A 21,410-nucleotide genomic window follows, 5' to 3' on the forward strand; every position below is an offset into this window, starting at 1 on the left:
GCACTGTCTGCTGGGTGTTCTGAGCAAAACACACGTGCCTGTGCTGACACATGTGCCACCAGCATTTTAAGACTGAGAATCAGAACCCTTTTAGCTGCCCTGGAAAACAAACTTTTTATGGTACCTGCAGGTTTTGATAATGGCATGTTTGGAAAATATCTCAGCACTGAGTTAGAAGGATAAAGGTAGTTCACGCTAGAAAGAGAGGAGAGCTATAAGTTACAGGAGAGCTGGTGAGTGGTTACAGTGGCTGCAGGCCACTGCAGTGTAGTGTAGGCTCTTCTCCCACACCTCCCTGGATAGGAAGAGAAGACCTTAAATATATCCTTCTGAATAAGCCTCAGTGCTGTGAGTTTTACTGTCTGCCAAGTGCCTTCTGCTAAAATGCCATCAAAGAAAATATACACAGAGCTCTGCCCAAGTGTGGTCGCGTGCTGCCTCAGCACTGCAGTGAGGCCCCACTTGTAGCCAGCTTCGTTGCAGGTCCTGCAGCCTGTGAATGGGGCTGCAGCACAGCAGGGAGCTCCACTCTGCTCCCGTTGAGCGTTTTCTGATGACTGAACTTAAGGCACTGCTCCATACAAGAGCAGAGCTGTGCCTCTGCAGTGCTGAGATGGATGGAAGTGGCGTGGGCTCAGGCGCTTTGTTTGGTTCTAACCCATCTTTCTCCCCTGCAGTTACCTGGAGGAGGCCGTGATGCACCTGGACCACAGTGACCCCATCACCCGGGACCATATGGGGTCAGTCATGAGCCAGGTGCGGCAGAAGCTTTTCCAGTTCCTCCAGGTGGAGCCTCACAACACGCTGAGCAAGCCTGCACGCCGCCTGATGATCATGCTGCAGGGCCTGGTCACTCCTGGCATGACCTAAGGGGGGGCTGCCGGGTGCTCCGGGGAGCCCCCTCCCCTGGCTCCCGTAGTTCCTCACCACCTATGGCTTGTGTTAAAGAGCTCTTGCCAGGAAATCTATCAACTCGTGTGTAATATCTCTAAGGCAAACGCCACCTGCGTGTAGTCCCAAATAGTCACTGAACGCTCACTTGGCTTTGTAGTCCTCAATAGCCTCTTTGGAGAGGTGGAAGTCTCTTTTCCGCCCCCTCCAGCTGATGCCAGAGGGTTTCTCACCCCTTTGCTTTGGAGCCCGCTGCCATCAGCAGAGGAGGGAGGAGGCGGGCGAGGGTCGTTCACAAGGAACGGGTCCCTGTGTTGAGTCAGGAGCTCAGAGCCATCCCTGTGCAATTGCTCCAGGTGTGGTGAGGGGGGGGGAGAGGGTAGCAGTGAGATGAGGGGAGTGGGGGCAGTTATCGACCCCCAGCATCGCCTGTGGGGCTGTGGGCGCTCCGGTGGGGGTGGGAGCTCGTTCCTGGTTCAGCTGTTACTTTGGATTTTACACCCAGGGCGCACGGGGTGGGGAGGGGAGGGCTGGGAGGGCCGAGGTTTCTTTTTATCTAAATTTCGATTTTTTTTTTTTTTTTTTTTGGACGTAACGTTCAGAACAACTCAATAAATAACTTTTTTTGGAGAAAAAAAAAAAAAACAAACAAAAAAACCCAAACAAACCTCGCCATCCAACTGTCGGAGAACGAAGTGCTTGTAGCGGGGAGGAGCTCCGTCCCCTCCCGCAGCATCGCAGGGGGAGGCGGGGCTGGGGGCGGTGCGCCGGGATCGGGACTGCGCGGGGAGCGGAGCGCTGCGCACACGGAGCGGCGGCGGTGCGGGACGCTCCGCACCATGGGCTGCGGCTGCGGGCGGCTGCTGGGCGTCGTGTGCCCGCTGCTGCTGCTGCTGCTGCACATCGGTGAGTGCCGAGGGGAGGGGTGGGATGCCGGGGTTGCTGCTTTGAATCTTGTCCTCTCGTTTCTTCCTGAGCCTAACCCCGCCGCGGGGATGGATGTGGGAATGGGGGATCCCTGAGGCGGGCCAGCCGGAGCCGCGCTTGTGCCTCTTCTCCATCTCTTCTTCCTCTCTTCCCCGTCTCTTCTTGCTCCTTTCTCTGCTCCTTTCTCCTCTTCTATCTCTCACGGCATCCCCCCGTCTCCCTCAGTCACTCAAAGCCGAAGCTGCACTTTTCCTTTTTCCCCATCTCTTCCTCCTCTCTTTTTCCTCCTTTCTCTCCTCCTCTTTTCTTTCTCTCCTCCTTTCTCCTATCTCACTTAGAGCATCCCCCCATCTCCCTCAGTCACTCAAAGTCGGAGCTGCACTTATGCTTCTCTCCCCTTTTCCTTTCCTCCCCCTTTCTGTTCTCCTGCCCTTCTATCTCTCTTAGAGCATCCCCCCTCCTCGCTCAACCACTCAAAGCCTTTGCTTTTGTTTGCCGTGCTGTAGTCACAAATTAATCTGTGCTGTTTGGGGATAAGAGGGACGCACAGATGGCACTGGAGCAATCCTAGAAGGCTGGGAATGAGGGTCCATGCAGCAGAAACTGTAGTTCCCGGGGCTGTGAAGGAACTCAGTCCCACTCCATGCATGGATGTGAGCCCCTCTGCTTCGGGTCCCCAGCAAGGGCTGCTTTGTTCCGTAGAACCTTGGAGTCATTAAGGTTGGAAGAGATCTTTAATAACCCACCCTCGCTGTGCCCACATCCCCTCCTTTACAAACCCGACATTTCCATTGCTTTCCTGCTTGCATGCTGGACCCACAGACACGCTGCTGGCTCTGGTGGGTTGTGCCACACCGTGAGCCCAGCGGGTGCAACCTGGCGATGGGGCTCAGCTCCATTCCTCCATCCCCCCCCTGCAGCCGTCGCTCAGGAGCCCATCAGCACAGCAGGGAAGTGCAACACCATCTACAAAGGTTTTGCTGGCTGCCTCATCAGCCTGGGGGACAGCATGGCCCAGAGCGTGCGGCAGCAGCGGGACGAGGAGGAGGAGGAGGGCGGCCAGGAGGCGCAAGAATTGGACACCATCTGCAGGTGAGCCATCGCGTCCCCGTCCCCCGATCCTGGATGCTGCCACCACCCTGATGCCCATCCCTATTTCCAGGTCCTGGGATGAGTTCCACGCCTGTGCCAGCGGGGTTCTGTCCCGCTGCCCCGAAGAGGCTGCAGCCATCTGGGAGTCTCTACGCCAGGAATCCCGCAAGATCCAGTTCCAGGGAAACCTGCAGGAGCTGTGCAGTGCTCGGGGCCGCCTGGCCAGCTCCCAAGGCTCACCGCCTGCTGAGACCAACCAGGCCACGCTGCGGGGCTCGGCCCGCCACCGTCACCCCGGCATCCTGCCCCTGCTGGCCCTGCTGCTGCTGGGGGTTTGGGCATAGGGCTGCTCTCAGCCAAGGACCCGCCGTGCACTGCACTAGGGGTTCAGCCTGGGCTCCCTGCTGACCTCAGTGTGGGCACAGATTGAGCCCCAGCCCGACCCCCGCAGCCCTCACCTTCTCCTGGAACCCTTCAGATGGATTTATATTTATATTAAAAGATGCTTTTACATTTCTCCAGCCTCTCTGCTGTACGGTGCCCTCGCGCCCTTCCCAACCCCGTGTGGCTCAGGGTGGCCTCGTGTTGTCCCCTCCTGACACCCGGGGAACCCCCATATCCTCATTGTGTGACACACCCAGACATCCCTGAGGGTGCTAAGAGCTTTGCAGGGATTTCACCTTCCCAGCAGGGCCAGAGCGATGCAATCAATCTGCCATCTCACCCAGGGGAGCCCAAATGCCCAGCCCAGCTTTGGTTCACCACGGTGCCCCATTGCCATCCACAGCACCGTGCAATTCTCTGCAGAGATTCCCATTTTCTGTCTCTCTGATTCCAGTCCTGCTATGTTTGGTCCTGTTTGTGGTCATGAAGGAAATCGGGGTACGTAGGGAGGAGAGTATGGTTGGGTGTGGGTTTTTTGTCTTCTGTTTTGATGATCTGTTATAGCTGAAGTAACTTTATCTGAATGTCTCCCCCTTATAGTGAGACATTCAGCTCTCGCTGTCCACATCAAACCAGGGAAAACTATTTTGTCTATTTCCTGCAGAAGCTGAAAAGCTCTTCCTGCAGGGCCCTCTGCTTTGGCAGAGCTTTATCACAGCGGTGATGGACATGGCCTCTGTCAGTGCTGGCAGCTGGCAGTCAAGCATCTGCTGTGCTTAAAGCTCTTTGAGGACAGAGGTGGTGTTCCCAGCACTGCTGGTTCACACAAGCCTGGCACGACCTGCTATTAATTCATTAAAACGAGGCATTGTACAGGAAGGACGCAGCCCAGGGCAGAGTGCTGCCCTGACACTCCTTGCACGGCAGCTGCCGCTGTCCGTGTTTAACGCTGCTGCCAGGGGATAATCTGCCTATTCTTCCATTTCCAATTTCTGACAATCCTGTGTTTAAGGCTGAATTAGTGCCGGGATGGCTAAGAGGATCAGCGTTGGGCCGGCGGCTGCCACCTCTGGGGGGCAGCTGGAGGTGGCTGGGGGTTGGAGGAACGCTGAGGTGATGCTTGTTCCCTCCTTTGAACACCCTCTAATAGCTTCATGTCCTTCTCGTGCTGTGGTGCTCAACTGCTGCCGGTTGGTGAGGTTGCACACGTATCCTCAGTCGGCTCACAGGTGGGTGTGTGGCACAGCAGGGCTATGGGGTGGCTTTAGGAATGGGGCTTTGCTGACCACGGTGGGCTTTATCCTGCCCTGGGGCTGCCACAGTGAGGAACAGACAGAGCTCCATCTGCCTGCTGGCTTTTGCCTTTCTCTGGCCTTGGAGGAGGGCTGCGGCACAAGCCTGCATTCAGGAGGGGCTCAGGGCTTCCTGGTGAAGGCAGAAGGCGGTCCTGCAGCTGTGTCCTATGGCAGGAGGGGCATACAGAATCATAGAATGGCCCGGGTTAAGAAGGACCACAGTGCTCATCTGGTTCCAACCCCCTGGCCTTGAATACCTCCAGGGATGGGGCATCCACAGCCTCCTTGGGCAACCTGTTCCAGTGCCTCACCATCCTCAGTCCTGCCCTCTGCGCTTCACAGCCACTCACTTGTTGTCCTTCAAATGACTGCATGAAGCTGAGACCACACAGTTAGGCTTTGTCCCAAGCTGCTTAGCTTGGGAGAGCTCTGCTTGGGCACAAGACAAATTTTCCCCCTAAAATAGAGAACACACAGCATGACTGGCTCATCCCCAGCACCATGTCCATCCCACCCTTCCCTCTTGCTTTTAAACCCCAAACACAGCCCAGCAGGTGGGTTCCTGCAGCAGTGCCATCCGTGCTCTCCGGGCGCCTCCGCGCGTCGTGAAAACCCATCGCTCCGGTTATGAAACTCCATTGACCTACTTCGCACTCCCTGCTTTTGTTCTTAATTCCCAGATATGGCCGCTCTCCAGATTTTGCCCATCAAGGCAAATTAATTGGAGTCGATCCTAATTTGCTCTCTGCTATTCTTTGGGCAGAAGATTAAATGCTCGGCAGACATTATCTCCCTTTCTGTTTTCTGAGAGACGAACCTGAATTATTATTATTTTTAAGGGAAGAGGACAAGGGAAAGCTGAGCACAGATTCACTTTTTTTCAGTTGCAGAATGGGATGGAGATGTTCCTGCATCCCTGGGCAGCCAGAATCAGATGGTGACAGTGCTCTGGGCAGCTGTGTGACAGTGACAGTGCACGTGGGATGGCAACTTGAAGGCCAACGTGCTGGCCATGCTGCCTGCTGCCTCTACCATGCCATGGTCTGCTCCTCCTTTCCTTTGCCAAAGGAAATCCCTACTGGCAGAGGTACAAGGGGACTCTGTGACACCTTTTCCTTTGCGCTGATGCTTTCTAGCTGCTCTCCTGCACACTCCAACTGGTCTCAGGGCTGGAGGACATGGTGCTGTAGGGCTGCCAAAAGTCAAACTTTCCATCGGGGGACAGAACAACCTCAATCCCTACGGATCGACTGCAGCTGAACAGCTGAGCTGGAGTCACCTCTGTGCTCAGCCCTCAGCCTGGCAGCCCCTCTGTGCTCAGCTTTGGGGCTTTTTTTTTTGGATTTCTTTTCCTAAGCAGATTTAATTGAACATCCTCTTGCTCCGACCTCTGCTCGGCCTTGCTGGGACAACCTTGAGCTGGTTGCCAAATGGATCCGTGGATAACCTGTCCCTTGGTTTGTGTCCTTTGAGGCTGAGCCCCTGCACCCTCCTCTTTGTCCCTTCATAGCCTCAGGAGTGGAATGAGGCTCTGGAGCGTGTCTAGAGAAGGGAGCAGAGCTGTGAGGGGTCTGAGTGCAGTCCTGTGGGAGCGGCTGAGGGACCGGGGTGGGTCTCAGTGTGGAGAAGAGGAGCTCGTGGAGCTGCAGCCCTGACAGGAGGACGTGGGGATGGGTTCAGCCTCTGCTCCTGGGTGACAGCGATAGGGTGAGAGTGATAGCATCACACTGATGGCATCACACCGAGGTTCAGGTTGGGTATTGGGAACAATGACACAGCTGCCCAGACGTCCTCTTGGCTCTGGTGATTCTCCACAGCACGAACGATCCGAGAAAGCGACGTTCCGATGGAAGTTCTCCGAGTCCCCATAGGCTCAGACCCGTACGCTCACCGCTCCGGAGGCCGCCGACAGGGGGCGCTAGAGCGCGGGGCGGTGGCACAGTGCACGAGTTGCCCCGCCCACTGCCGGCTCTCCACCAATCAGCTTTGCTTCCGGCGCACGGTGATGACGTCAGGAGGCGGTGCCGGGCCGCGGGTCGGAGCGGGTGGAGGTGAGTGTGGGGCTCGGCCGTAGCGCGGACCTGTCGTTGTCCCCTCGGGTCCCTTCTGCTCCTCCGGGCCTCAGAGCCTGCAGAGCCTCCAGAGGCGGGCGGAGGCCCCGGGCAGGGCGTCGGAGCTGACGGGACCGCGTAGCCCCGCGCCGTGCGGCCGCCTGCGGGCCCCTCTGTGCTCTCGGAGGGCGGTCGCGGCGCGGCTGTGGGCCGGAGCCGCTCGCCCCGCGGCGCTGTGCCTTCCTTGGTGTGCCTCAGCGGAGAAGTGCAGCTGCAGAGCTGTGAGGGGCTTGTTGGTATCGTAGGGGCCCACGAGTAGGTCGAAGAAAGGCTCTTTATCAGGGAGCGTACTGACAGGGTGGGGGATAATGGCTTTAAACTGAAAGAGGGCCGGTTTTGATTAGATGTAGGGGAGAAATCTTTCCCTGTGAATGCGACGAGGCCCTGGCACAGCTGCCCAGAGCAGCTGGGAATGCTTTGTTCCTGGAGGTGCTCAGGGCTGGGCTGGATGGGGCTGTGCGTGCATTGCCCTTGCCCAGGGGCGCTGGGCTTTAAGGCCCCTTGCAGCTCAAGCCGTTCTGCAGGCCACAATGCTGTTCTATTTGGTGGTGGTGGCAGCCAGGCCTCAGGTGTGCAGGTCAGGCAGCTGCCACTCCTCCCACGGGGTTGTTCCTGGGTGCATTACTGAGCCATAAGGCTCTGACTTTGCCCAGGGGGCTGGAGGATGCCTGTCTGCCAGCAGGAGCCGTGGCACTGCCCTGCCACTTGTCTGAAGAAGGGATCTCTGTGGCACCAAAGCTTTCAGCCAGCTCTTTCTCTCACCTATCAGAGTTGTAATAAAGGCATGCTGACATCTCTTTAGAGCCTTCTGAGTGTGTGGCTTCCTATTCAGAGAGGGGCCCTCATTTCTGTAACACATTCACTCCCAGCTTATCAGTGTTTTCATGTATTTCCTCCCATCCCTCGTGCTGGCCTGTGCCCACAAGGCAGAGTCATTTCCATGCTGCTGGCTGATCTCTGCTATTAGCAGCAGGATTCATACACAGCCACTCCAAGCTCCGTGTTGGGGTCTTCTCATTGCTTTTGTTTGCTGCTGGGATTCCTTACATAAGTGCTTCTTGAGGTGTGGAGTTGCTCTGTGACAGTCTTGTTTGCAGATGCTCTCATTCTGTTTCTCTGCTAACTTAATATATTTTAGGGTGCAGTGATGCTGGGGGGAAAAACTGCTTGTGTGAGTTATGATTCAGAAGTAGCTGTAACATTCCATATATTCCTTGTTGCAGTGCTGTAATCTGAACGAGCAGCCAGCTGTAGGACAGCCCTCCATGAATTCAAGTCTCAATTAAGCCATCTGTGACGTTGCTTTTTATTTCTGAGACCTGTTGGTGCTTGGTTGGTGTCTGACCTTTTGGTCCTACCAGGGGGTCTTATGTGAGAAGATACTATGCTGATGTCTGATTTTAACGTGGGATCTTAACTAAAGCCTTGCTTTCTTTCCAATGTGAATGTAGAGCATAAACTTCTTCCTGTTGTCCCTTTAGAACACCTATTTTTCCCCACATAATTCTGATGGAAGAGCAGCTGGGGTTCCTGCAGTGCTGAACAGTTGCTTGGAGAAGTGGTGAATGAGTGAAGATACGCTCTGTGATGGTAAGGTGGACAATTGCATCTCAAGGCTAACAGCTTTTCTGTAGTCCTCTACAAATGCTGTGGCACTGTAATGATGGGCTCTGAGCCAAAGCAGAAACTTAAAACTGCTCTGCTAATTGCCAGAATGCATGCAAGCAGTTTCTTTACCTCCAGATTGTTTTAATCAGGACCTAAAGTGAAGACTTGCTGAAGCACAGCTGATTTGGCTCTGCTGGAGTAGAGCGTGGTGAGCAAGAGCTCTGTTTGCTCCAGTGGGGAACAACTGGCTGAAATTCTCCTTACTGCAGCAAATTGCAGCTCCATATGGGAAAACAGAAGCTCTGCTTGGTATCTGAAAACACAGAAGAAGGCAAAACTGAGTGAGGCATTAGAAAACATCAAAGCCGCCCACCTTGGTTTCTTAGGGCTTGGAGGGAATTGTCAGATAAGTTGCCCTTCAAATAAAATAAAGTTAAATAAAGCCTGGCATTCTGCAGGACATGCAGTGATTAAATTAATAACATGAATTGCAAGAAGTAGCCTGCCTCTGTCTGCATGTTCCTTGCCTTCTGTACAGCTTCACTGATCCCTGAGAGCAAAGTAATCAGAGGTTCAAGGCACGAGTACAAATTAAATGTAAAGAAAACATTAAGACTTGTTGAGTGAACAAGTTGCTGAGGTAGTTTGTGGAGTTTCTAATGAGAAAATAAGCTTCAGGATGGTGAGTGCCATGCAGAGTTTAGCAGGTGAAACAAAACTGAGGAGGATGCTTAACGCTTCCCTTGATTTTTATTAAGCTGCTGGAGCTGGGCAGGATGAGCTGCAGGGATCCCTTCCAGCCTCAGCCACTCTGTGCATTCCTGGCTTCAGCTAGGAGGGTTAGGCAAACTGTGCTTAATAAAAGCATGCAAGGGGGGGGGGCTACAGTGCAAAACCCTCGGCTCTCAGTTTGTGGTAGCACTGCATCACTGAGACATGAACCACCTGCATGCTTTTCTTGGCTTTGACTGCCATTTATCTGTTTCTCCTCGTTCTTTCTGGAAGGTTCAAACGTGGGAGCTGCTGCAGGTGTGGTTGCTGCTGGCACTGCCCTGGGAAGATGCCTTGATAAGGAATTAACACCCGTCAGTGATGGGCTGTGGGACAAGCAAAGTGCTTCCCGAGCCCCCCAAAGACGTGCAGCTGGATCTGGTTAAAAAAGTAGAACCTTACACGGGCCACAGTGACATCTACAAGCATTTCATCAAAGATGATGGTGGGGCTGTCATCAAAGCTGGCTCTCCCTCACCCCCACGTCACACAAACCCGTTTCCTGGTAACCCCCTGCCTGCCCACCCAGCCCAGCCCGAGCCCCGCAAGAACAAAGTGGCCAAATACCGTGCCAAATTTGACCCCCGAGTGACAGCCAAGTATGACATCAAAGCCCTGATTGGAAGGGGCAGCTTTAGCCGAGTTGTGAGGGTGGAGCACAAAGCCACCAAGCAGCCCTACGCCATCAAGATGATAGAGACCAAATACAGGGAAGGGAGGGAGGTGTGCGAGTCGGAGCTGAGTGTGCTGCGCAGGGTTCGCCACACCAACATCATCCAGCTCATAGAGGTGTTTGAGACCCAGGATCGGGTGTACATGGTGATGGAGCTGGCTACTGGGGGAGAACTGTTTGACAGAATCATTGCCAAAGGTTCCTTCACGGAGAGGGACGCCACGCGCGTGCTGCAGATGGTGCTTGACGGCGTGAGGTACCTGCACACCTTGGGTATCACGCACAGGGACTTAAAACCAGAAAACCTGCTTTACTACCATCCCGGAACGGATTCCAAAATCATGATTACAGACTTTGGATTGGCCAGTGCTCGAAAGAAAGGAGATGACTGCCTGATGAAAACCACCTGCGGGACGCCGGAGTACATCGCTCCTGAGATCCTGGTCAGGAAGCCCTACACCAACTCCGTGGACATGTGGGCTCTGGGTGTCATCTCCTACATCCTCCTGAGTGGCACGATGCCCTTTGAGGACGACAACCGCACCCGATTGTACAGGCAGATCCTGAAGGGGAAGTACAGTTACTCGGGCGAGGTGAGTGTGGTGGGGTCAGGATGAGGGGAAGGCCAGCAGGAAGCTCTCTGAGTATGGAGCTGTGTGTTCTGGCTGTCTCACGTAGGGCTGTGTTAACAAGAAGTGATTCTGGCCCTGAAAATCCTTTCTGTCTCCTTTGCCGAACTGCTTCCATTGCAGGACAGTGAGCTGCCTGAAAAAGTGTGTCTGTAGAAAGACCTCACTTCCTCCAGAACAGAACTGCAGGGGCTGACAGAGCTGTGCTGCTTGCAGACAAATATCTGGGGAGCTACTGAAACTCGTGCCAGGGTGTTTGAAATGAAGGAGGAAATCAAACCAGGGATGTGCAGGTAGAAATCCAAGTGTAGTCTGAAAAACCTTTTGCTGAAACATAAAGCTGTGGCAGACAAAGGCCTAAAGAGCATTTCTGAAATGAGTCTGTGCTGCCTCCTGAGCTGAGTACATAACAAAATCGAGGATAGAAGGATGGCTTCCTTAAATAACTCTGGAAAAAGGATCCATAAGGGATAGTTTTTAGGCAGAAGATGCCTGCCCCCACTGACACAGAGTCCCATCGGTCACACAGCAGAGCTGGTTGAGCACACAGCTGGGTGCCAGGCTGCCCCACAGTGAGCAATTTGGATTCTGGGTGTATTCCTCGCTGAAGACAATCTAAAAACGAGCTTTTATAACTTCTGCCCCTGTTTTGTAAAAGAAAAAAGTGTTTGGTTTCCTGAACTCTGTGAAATGAAGCTCACTGAGGGAGTGGAAATGTGTGAGTGTGCTTACGATTCCAAAATGACATTAAAATAACTCCTGTGTGTCACGGCACAGGAAGGTCTCTGGTTGTTCTCTTCTTCCCATAGGTTGGATGTCAGGGGTGGAGTTCTGTACTGTGAGAGCGGTGAGGTGCTGGAACAGCTGCCCAGAGAGGCTGTGATGCCCCGTCCATCCCTGGAGGTGTTCAAGGCCAGGTTGGATGGGGCCCTGGGCAGCCTGGGCTGCTGTGAAATGTGGAGGTTGGTGGCCCTGCGTGTGGCAGGGGGTTGGAGCTTCGTGATCCTTGAGGTCCCTTCCAAGCCAAACCGTTCTGTGATTCTGTGTGCATCAGCCAACAGCATCTTATCATTTGCTCAGATGCTTTCTGTTCTTCCAGAGAGAGTCAAGGAAAATGTATGCATTAATTTACTGCTGTAATTAATCCTGTGCCTGACTGGAGTTGTGCATTGGCAGGAGCTGTGGTAACAGGCTGCTTGGTTTGTGCATAAATTCTAGCTGGAAATAAGAAGAGGCAAAGAGATAGAGGTGTCTTGCATGTTTCCTGTGCCTTGCCTGCTTTCTTGCTCATAGTCTGGGCTTTTCAATGCTTCCAAATGTCTGATCAGCACAGAAATTTGTGTTTTTGTGCGTGTTACACTGGAAGAAGTCTGGAAGATGACAGAAGCAAACCCTCTGATATGTCTGTAAGGCTAATGAGAACAGCAGGAGCCGTAAGCCCTGATTAATTTGGGACGAGTTTGGGCAGAATGCTGTACCATGTTGCAGAACTGCACGTCTTGGGTAGGTGCAGGAGCAGAGATTTCACGGGAGCAGCTCATTTTCCTTTCTGTGGTGTCAACTTTGAAGATGTGAAACGGGTTCCTTCCAAGATGAAGGGGCTGCCATGCAGTGCTGTGCATTTCCATTCCAAATCACTCAAGTTCGAGACCTGCAGTACATGGGGTTTCAAGCAGGGCTCCGGGGGTTGTCTAAAGAATTAGTCTAGTCAGCTTGAGGCCATCCCTAGGGGAAATTAGCTGAAGAGCAACATGCTTGTTTTAACTCGTGGTAGTAGTAGATACATGGGTAAATGTGGTGATAAAGTTTGTGGCTTTTTTGAATGAAGTCAAGCGTTGCAAATCTATTCATCCTCAATACGGGACTCAGCAGCCATGCAGAGAAGTGATCTGTTTGTCCAGCTTGCTCAGATTTCCCAGTTGTGGATAATGAGGTTTCTTACCTGTGGCTCTTGCAGCTGTAATGCGATGGTGGCCTTGGTGTGGATCAATGATTTGCTAAAGAGAAGCAGCTGGTTCCATGGTGAGGGCACAGGCAGCGAGGGGAGGAGGAGCTGTGTCCTTCTTCCCAAAAGGGGTAGGAGAAATTGCTGTAAGCAGCAGTGCTGCTGAGTTCCTCGTGCTGCAGACAGGGGGTTGGGAACCTCCTGGCTTCTGGGGGCCCCAAAAGTTCCCCTGAGTTCTGTGCATCTGCATGGAAAACAAATCAATGGGAAGAATAACGACAAGAAGCCCAGCTGCGGATAAAGAGGCCTCTGCACCACAAATGTGTAAGGCTTGGGAATTTGGGGTGGTGGCAGTTGTTAGTGCTGACTGCTTCCTTCAGCCCCCCTTCGTATCTACAGCCATCTGATTGATGCTGGAGGCACCAGGTTGGACTGGTTCAAGATTTGCTCCCCCCTCTTCCATCCTTGACTTTTAGTTTGTTAATGGTGCTGCTCTTTCCTCCTCTCTTTTTGTCCCTCAGAGCTTTGTCCTGCCCCAAGAGCTGCAGGGCAGCTCGGTGTGATCCTGTGCTGGTTCACATGTGCCCACTGGTGTGCCAGGAGCATTTGTCCATCCTGCCTGACGTCAGAGGAGCAGGTACTGATGTCTGACGTGGTCCTGGCTCATGGCTTGGAGGCAGCACTATGCCAGCTGAGCTTGAAATCAGAAATCAGTCCCGAGGCTTAGCAACTCCCACGGGCTGATTGAGCTCACAGCGTGATACTCCTTTGGTAAGGCTTAGAAATGTAGAAAGTAAGGAGGGTAAACTTTCCCTGTTAATGTTCTTAAACTCTTTAATTATGTGCTGCTCCGTGCACGGGTGAAAAAGCAGACTTGCTGCCAATAAGAAGTGCATTTTGCAGGTGATAGAATTAAACTTCTTTTTCTCCTGCAGAAGCATTTTGTTTTTCCTTAGGAGAAGTGAGTCTGCCTTGACGTTACGCTTCTATAAAGGAAAATGCCTGAGTTGTATTCTGTGTGTAACTCTTCTCTGTTGGGTGACTCACTCATGGCTGAAGTGTGAGCACAGAGCCCATCTTGTCATCCCACCTCGCTCCCTGGTTCTGTTGTTTGACAGCTCCCCTTGCCACTTGGCTTTGCTGTTCAGGATTTTGCTCATTTCATTGCACCCTTGAGGAGCTGGGTCAGCTCTGAGACACCATCTTCTACAACTACCCCTATCGTTTCCTTCTCCATCTGATACCACCTGGTGGTGTAAATGGAGGTGCCACCACTGTTTGTGTTGGAGGAAGGGTTGGTGGTACGTTCACGCAGTCTTTCAACACATCACCACCGCATCCCTCAGTGCCACATCTCCACGGATCTCCATGGATGGTGACACCTCCACCTCCTTGGGCAGAGGTGCCACTGCCTCTTAGATGACATTTTTCCTAACACCCAACCTGAAATGACGGTGGGGAGAAGGAGAGAGGAGGAACAGGACAGTGGGATGCAAGTGGAAGATGATGCCCATATCCCTGCTTTCAGTAACCTGAAGAATTTGAGTTTATCTTGGTGAAGGCCCACCTGACTCTGCTTTTGTCCCTCAAATCACTTGAATGCGTGTTCTTACAGATGCTATTTCTGTTCATTTGTCCCTAACCTTTTCTTCCTGAGTCTTTATAACCTCCTCTTTCAGCTGCAGAGATGGGTTTTTAGTGGATCGCATTCTCCAGTCCCCTCATTCTCCAAAGGGAGCAAGACAGTTGTCTACCATTGCAATGCTTCTGAGACTTCTTGTACTCTGCAGCTAACAACAACTTGAAGGAAACTCTACATTCCCTAAACTGCCATCACTGCGTCAGCTGCTGGCCCTTATTAGGCACTCCTGATGAATGGGAGCTACGAGTTCACAGCAATATTTCTCCTTCAAAAGGTCTGAATGCAGCCTTCTGATGTCTTCCCTGTCCATCTGCTGCTGGTGGCTCATGAGTCATAGTGCCAGCTATGTTTAGCTTCATCGCCATGCTCTGCAGGTGGTAAATTACAGCTTGCTTTTCTTGGTCTCTGGCTGCTGGAGGGCAGTCTTGGTGAACCTGGAAGAGGTGTACTCAAAGGCACACAGGAGGAGAAAGCTCTTCAAGAAAACCACGGTGCTTGCCATCACACTGTGTTTGATTTGGGGAGGTTTATCAGATGTTTCACAGAACTTGGCAGTGTGATACGGGATTGTGGAGGTTCAAAATGCAAAGTACTGCATATTGATGCTGGCCTGAAGAATGAAAACACATTTGGGATTGACTTCAATGACAGCAAGGCAAGGCTTGCTGCCTGCCAGCATTCTCTCAGATGGATCCACCTCTCATCCCAGTCAGCATGGCTCTCCTTTCCCCTGCAGTAGCAGGAGCCAGCCCCCAGGACTGCTGCTTGTGTTGTACCAGTGGCTGATTTATTCCAGTGTGGAGCAGTGGCTCATGTGTGCTTGGCAATGTCTTGCTGGATGGGAAGAGCAGCAGCTCATGTCAGCTCAGTGTAGTTGCTGAGCATTAGTTTGCCCTGGGATCTCTGCTGTGTAGAGGATTCTGGTTTGAAAATACAACGGCTTGGGAGAACGTGGCCTGGAATGAACTGCAGTTGTCCACATCTGTTCATAGTTCACCTGATCTACCATCACCTGTCCTTCCTGCCACTGCCTTCTGTCCTACCCTTGTCTTTTACATCCTTAATGCCTTTTTCCTTGCCTTCAGCTCTCTCCATTCTTTTCCCCCTCCTGTTGTCTTTGAATGACAGTAACCTGTGTATCACTCACAGCTTTGCAAAGCACAGTATGCACCTTCATGTCCAAATGGCATTTCTGTCCATTTTTCTAGGCTCTGTCTTTGATCCAAACTTAGGATGAAATGTAACTTTGGCAATTTGTGCCCTTCTCTTTCCACCTGGGCTCCTTTGCACCCTGCATTCACCTGGTCTGTGGCTGCTCGTTTGGTAGCAAAACCCCCCAATGCTGAAAGGGTGTGCTGTGGTCTGTCTGTTGCTCTGTCCCTGGCATGGATAGCAGTTTCCTAGGAAAGTAAGCATTGTAATGATCACCTGCCCTAACTTGGAGTTGGAAGTGCCAGGTTAAATGCAGACTGTTGAGTAAACTCTCCAAGCATGTCTATGGATAGATTCAGGCTTGAAGAATGCAACTGATTACCAGGTTACCTTAATGAAAAGGTGGGTAGATTAGTGAGGTGTCCCAGTAGCTAAGTCACTGTAAGTAGGGCATACATAAGACAACACATTGTCCCCAGGCAGCTTTCTGTGCCTGCAGAAGCAGCAAGAATGGGACAGTGTGTTAGCAAATGGAGTGCCTGTGTTTTTAGCTGCCACCTGACAGATGGCAAGGGAAAAAGATGCAAAGCAATTCCAGAGCAGCTAATGACTTTGGGTGCTCACCTGATGAATCCTCAAACTGAGTATGTCTGTAAACCTATGGGTGCTTCCAAAATATTCTTGTAATTGTCCTCATTGTGGAGGTTGGTCCCTAATGGCGTGTGATAGAGTCAGCTCACAGTCTTGTCAACTTTTAGTGTTTGTCTCCTGTGTTTGTTGAGCTTTCTAAGAGAGCACGGGGATAGAGACAAACATTCTCAGATCCTGGTTGTGGCTTTTTAAAGAGAGCCATAGATTGGGTTGAGTTGAAAGGGACCTTCAGAGATAAACAGGGACAGCCACAGCTCCATCAGTGCTCAGCCTGACCTTGGGGGGCCTGCAGGGATGGGGCACCACCACCTCCTTGGGCAACCTGTGCCAGAGTGCTGAGTTTTGTATGGATGCTGCAGAAAGCATGACTGCCTGGCCACCAGTCCTGGAATGGCACGTGCATTTTTCCACTTCTGATCACTCAGGTGTATGTAAATAACCCAGTTCTGTGCAATTAAGAAAGAATTCTTTGTGCTGCTATGGTAATATGTGGTACTGCCCTCCTGAGCCGTGCCAGACCCATGGAAAACTTTTGTAAGGCACAGTCATGGTCTGTTTTTCTCTGATATTCCTCCTCATAAGGAAGAACTGCTCTTTGTATAAATCCGAGGGTTTGTTTTTGGTTGGTTGTTTTTTTTTTGCCTAGAAGAAGGAAGTGGGGGGAAAAAAATCAATTTCCAGAGGAATGTGCTATTGTATTTCATAGAGCTGTGAGGCAGCAACGTAGGGCAGCGAGAGTGGTGGTGAGATGCTGTGGGGCGGCTCTGCTGAAAAGAACACCGTGCTCTGCTTTGAAGAGCTGAGGCACTCGAGCAGGATGAAAGTGAGCCTCTCCCAGCAGGCACAAAGCACTGTGGCTGGGCACACAGATGTGTTCCTTGGAGCATTCCTGTCTCTTTTCTTTAATGCTCGATGAGGGTAGAGGTGGGTTTGTGTTGCTGCGCATGTTGTGCAGCTGAAGTGTTTGTTCAGCTCTCCTCAGCTGCACAGCAGGTATTTTAGGCTCTCTGAAATGCTACCAGTTCAGTTAAAACGTGGAAAATCCCTCAGCCCAGCATGCTGAGGTGACTGCGCTCCTGCAAAACCATGGCGTGCTATATTGGAAAATGCTTCATTTGCAGGTGAAGAAACACCTCCTCCTGTAAAAGGGCATCGTGCAGGCTTAAAACCAGTGTGAGTTTAAAAATTGATTCCCTTCCTGCTTTGGCTGCTTATTGAGGTTCTGAAGATGGTTTCCTCTGCAGCTGGTGTGTCACAAGGACCTCACCAGAATCATTCCTGCCATCTTGATATGATGTGCTTAAGGGTAAGCAGGGAGAAGAATGAATTCCTCGTCCCATAGTATAGCACCTACAGGTTGGTGGGGGTAGAAGGCTTTGGTTTTTAGCTGGAAGACTGCATGTGGGGCCATGGCATGGTGTGTAGCTGAGGATGGAGGAAGGCAGAGCTGCATGTCAGGGAGAAGGACTTGCAATCATACAGCACTTCTGGGAGTTGGCTTCATTTCTGCATCTCTGGGCCCCACAAAATCCTGTTACTGGCAGAGCAGTATTTGTGGAGAGTTTGAGATGGAGGGATAAAGGAACATTGGTAGGGGAGAAAAAGGCTGTTAAGCTGCCTCTGTGTAGAATATAAACTATCAGCCAAAAGGATTTAAGCTATTAACTGTTTGACCTCCTTTCCATGCCCTGAAACTGGACCAAGCAGTTCCCTTTGTCTCTGTTGTCATTGTGCCCTTCTTCCTTTGATTTTATTCCTTTGCTAATTCACTGTGGCTCACGTTTTTCAGGTGAGTGCTGCTAATGGGCTGCAGTGTCCTTCTGGCTCCATCTGACACCAGGCTGGAGTTGTACAGGGCTGCAGTGTGCTCCTATCCTGGGGTAAGGCAAAGGAGGACTGAACCAGCCTGGCTAGGAGGGCAGCCATCTGAAATCAAGGTCCTGATTGCAGATATTTTTCAGCTGTAAAAAAAAAAGTGTTTGAGGGAGCTTACATTGGGTGCTTAGTTAGAGGGCTGGCAGGATGCTTCCTGGTTCTTCTTGGCCACCTCTTCACCTAATCCCTGAAGTGCCCGAATCTGATGAGATTGCAGCTGAAGCTTTCAGAACCCAGAGTAGCAAGGGAGCTGAGCTTTGGTTGGGAAGGCTGGCTCACACCGACAGCACTGCATCTGGAAGCTGGGGCAGATTTTGGTGTTTTGGTGCGTGAGCTTCATGGATGGCTCCTCTGCTTCTCACTTCTTTGCTCTTGTCAGCTCCCCTTTTCGCCCTCCTGCTGACAGAGACTGCTAAGACAGAAATCCCAGGCACGTTTTCTGTTTCATTTGTTATTGAAGTAGCTGCTTTTATGGATTTTCCTGAGAACTGAGCTTTTGCTAATGCAACTGATTAGTGTTGCTTGGTGAGATGGGAACCATGCAGGTAAGTCTCGGAGGAGACAGCCTCTGTCAATGCCATGTTCACCTAGCTGGTGTGCAGACACGTGCTTGGCTGTGTGCCTGTCAGCTGTGAGCTCCCATCAGCATCACATCCACCCAGTGATTGGGGCCATCAGCCAACAAGGGTGATTTCCTACTCAGTACAATTCTGTTGAGGAGAAAAGTGTTTGCTATCATAGGATTGCTCCAGTTGGAAAAAGGACCACCAAGATCACCTAGCCCAGCCAGAGGCTTGCTTCCTGGGTCAGTCCCTTTCTATCTGCAGAATGATTTCTAAGGGATTCTTGCAGTCTGATCACTTTGTATGGAGCTCTGGCACACAGGTTTCTTGTTATAGCTGGGGTGACTCGGAGGTGTTCATCCATATCATGACATCAGATGCTGATAGGAAGGTCTGGAATTATCATTTCTTACCTTCTCTTTCTGCATTTTTCTCTTTTTTTTTTTCCAATTTGTTTTATGCTTTACAAGCTTGGGGAATTCTTATTGCCACTCTTAAGCTGCCTTTTTGCTCGGAGGACTGATTTTGACAATCTAAGCCTCTTGGATGAGAACCTGAAGTCACTTGGTGGAATGTCTTCCAGACTTGGTAGGAGTTCCCATATCTCCATCAGCCAAGGGACTTGACAAGGATCCATCTGACATTAGGGTTTTTTTAAATCTGTTTCCTAAAAGCATTTTGTGGTCTCCAGGGGAGGATGGAAGAAATAAATTGCAGTTTGGAAATGCACCGTAACACTTGCTGGGTTTTTAAAGCAAGACAACCAATACCCTGCACTGCACAATGTGCTTGGTGCACCTTGCTTTATATGGATAAAGCACATGAGCAAGTGCAAATGGGAATGGTGAACTGAGCATGTCTGGAGGTAAGGGAGAGGTAGGATGGCAAGCATGAAGTCATCTCCTTGTCTTTCTCTGGGCATGCATGCTCTTCCCTGGCTAATCCCAGAAGTCCTGTGGTGCTTAGGGCTTTATCAGCTAACCTGAACAAGGGAGGAGGGGATGTGTTCATTGTATTTGCAGGTGCCATTGTATTGGAGGAGCCACACGGTGTGTTTGGGTTCCTGATGGCCTTAAGGGATTTGAGCAGCTCAGTAGCAGACACAAATGTTTAGAAACAGGGGTAAGTTAATGTGCAGAAATAGGTGAGGAATGGAAGATTGGAGGGGTTGGCTTCTCAGGAGAGGATGTGCAAATAAATTACAAGCTGCTGTGTGAGACAGTGGTGTTACACTGGTGGGAATAAAACAAATGCACTGGGATGCATGAACAGAAAGGGGCATAATCCCTTTGCATCAAACTGCCAAGCTGAAGCTCTGATGCTTCTGGGCATTGTACAGCCCCAAAAGCCCAACATGGTGTAAAAAAAACCAGCTACTAAGAGCAGCAATACCCCCAAAACAAAGAAAAACAAATCCTTCGAGCCGAGTGGAGGGAGTTGATAGGAGATCAACAGACACAGTTGGGTGTCCCAAAAAAAGTCACTGGGAAATTGAAAAGTAATTGCTGCTTAGTGTAAAGATGTTGTGATAGCAGTTTGCAAATACACCAAGGGTGCTTCAGAGAGGAGAAGGAATCATCTATTTTCCAAGCTATAAGAAAAAAGAGCCTTAAAACTGCTGCTAGAAAGATTTATGCTGGACATTTTAAAACACTTCAGTAGCATCTCCTGCTCATAAGAGGAATATGCATATGCACAAGAAAAAAGCCCTGAAGCATTACAAGGGGGATTGCTGAAGCTGTCTTGTAGAACAAGTTAGGCTGTCATCTGTCAGGAGTGATGCATCAGCTGTGGGTCCTTTGGGGATGGTTGGAGGGAGTGGATGGCCCATGGGCATCCATTGCAGCATTGTTTTTGTGCAGCCGTGCTGTCTGTCTTTCACTTTCCCATAACTAATTACTGAAGTTTTAAGGTAAATTTCAACCTGATCCCATGAAGCTTGCAGGATGAGCTGCACTGTGTGGTTTGTGCCCATGGAAGAGTGCTGGTAACGGGGAGGAGAAGCATGTAGGGGTGCACAAAGAATTACAAACCTCATAATCATAGCATATCCCAAATTTGAAGGGATCCATCAGGATATTGGAGTCCAGCTCCTGGCTGTACACAGGAAACATGAGAGACCTCTGGAGGTGTGTGATGCTATTCAGCCTGAGGTGGTTGACTGTGACTGTCTTCTTTTGAGTCTTATAAAGCTTCAGGGCAGGAGATCCCCACTTCCCTGCTCACCTTTCCAGGGCTGCACCAGCTTCTATTTTCCCTGCTCTTTCCTCATATGGACTTTCCAAGGTACAGCTTCCCTCCTCTGCCCTTGTTACAAGGATAACAGCCATGCAGGCTCATCCAAATGATGCAACTACTTGCAAGTAGCTGTAATCTGCTGCTAGGGCATCCCTTTATATATCCCTTGTATGCTGGGCATCCCTTTAACCTCCCACAGCCTGCAATCTACATCAACCAGAGGGGAGTGATTAGTTCGTGGTACTCATTATCACCCAAACCAATGGCTATCAGCCCACTTTTAGCATGCCAGATATTTCCCTAGGGCCACGTAACCATGTTGCAGTTGGAGGAGCCTTCCCTGGTTGTAGACAAAAGCTTTGTGTGTGTCAGTTTTGTAGCTGCAGTAATTCTGCTGTGTGACTGTAGCGTTGCATGGGGGGAAGCATGTGGCAGCGGGGGTTGGAGATTCATGATCCTTGAGGTCCCTTCCAACCCTGGCCATTCTGTGATTCTGTGAAGCAGCTGGCTGCTCCATTTGGAAAGCTGGGTTACAGAAGTTCACAGCACCAGATGGCCACGCATACTTATAATGCTGTGGATTATTAAAGGGTCGTTGTTTTTTCCTCTTTCATCCTCCCTTTATATTCCTCTTCCCTGTATCAACAAATTAATGCAGAATACTTGGGAACCTTTTGTGAGTGCAGAGATACGATGTGCTAGCATCTTTTAATCAGAAACTTGTTCCAACACTCTGGAACTGCTTGGTTTTGAGCACATCCTTGCAACTGTTTGTAGGCTGGACATTGCCTTGAGCTGGGCAGTCTTTTCAGTGCTGGAGCCTGAATGCTGACTGTGGCACAGTTGCCAGCCCCCTGCCAGTTCAGCCTGCCCAGAGCCCCATCTATGGCCTTAGCACCTCCAGGGATGGGGCACCCACAGCTCTCTGGGCAGCTTGTGCCAGGGCTTTACCACCTTCATTTT

At 51.1% G+C, this 21,410-nt stretch overlaps 3 protein-coding genes across 3 annotated transcripts in view; all 3 read left to right on the forward strand.

The window, feature by feature from the left end:
- The window catches only part of EDC4 (enhancer of mRNA decapping 4), a gene marked incomplete at both ends in the record, with an annotated part of 30,201 nt that extends 29,331 nt beyond the window's left edge, over window positions 1–870 (forward strand). Inside the window, one exon of the mRNA XM_079541583.1 lies at window positions 678–870. Coding sequence (XP_079397709.1) covers window positions 678–870 — 193 coding nt within the window. The remainder of the gene's footprint in view (window positions 1–677) is intronic.
- Window positions 871–1,730: 860 nt separating this feature from the next.
- Window positions 1,731–3,254, forward strand: NRN1L (neuritin 1 like; the record flags this gene model as incomplete). Its single annotated transcript, XM_079541333.1, has 3 exons — window positions 1,731–1,797; window positions 2,739–2,910; window positions 2,981–3,254. 3 exons carry the CDS (start codon window positions 1,731–1,733, stop codon window positions 3,252–3,254), a joined length of 513 nt encoding a protein of 170 aa, XP_079397459.1.
- Window positions 3,255–9,400: 6,146 nt separating this feature from the next.
- PSKH1 (protein serine kinase H1) overlaps window positions 9,401–21,410 on the forward strand; it is a gene marked incomplete at both ends in the record, with an annotated part of 16,793 nt that continues 4,783 nt past the window's right edge. Inside the window, one exon of the mRNA XM_079541668.1 lies at window positions 9,401–10,345. Coding sequence (XP_079397794.1) covers window positions 9,401–10,345 — 945 coding nt within the window. The remainder of the gene's footprint in view (window positions 10,346–21,410) is intronic.

The sequence above is a fragment of the Tetrao urogallus genome, assembly GCF_951394365.1.
Source record: "Tetrao urogallus genome assembly, chromosome: 12".
Taxonomy (NCBI): Eukaryota; Metazoa; Chordata; class Aves; order Galliformes; family Phasianidae; genus Tetrao; species Tetrao urogallus.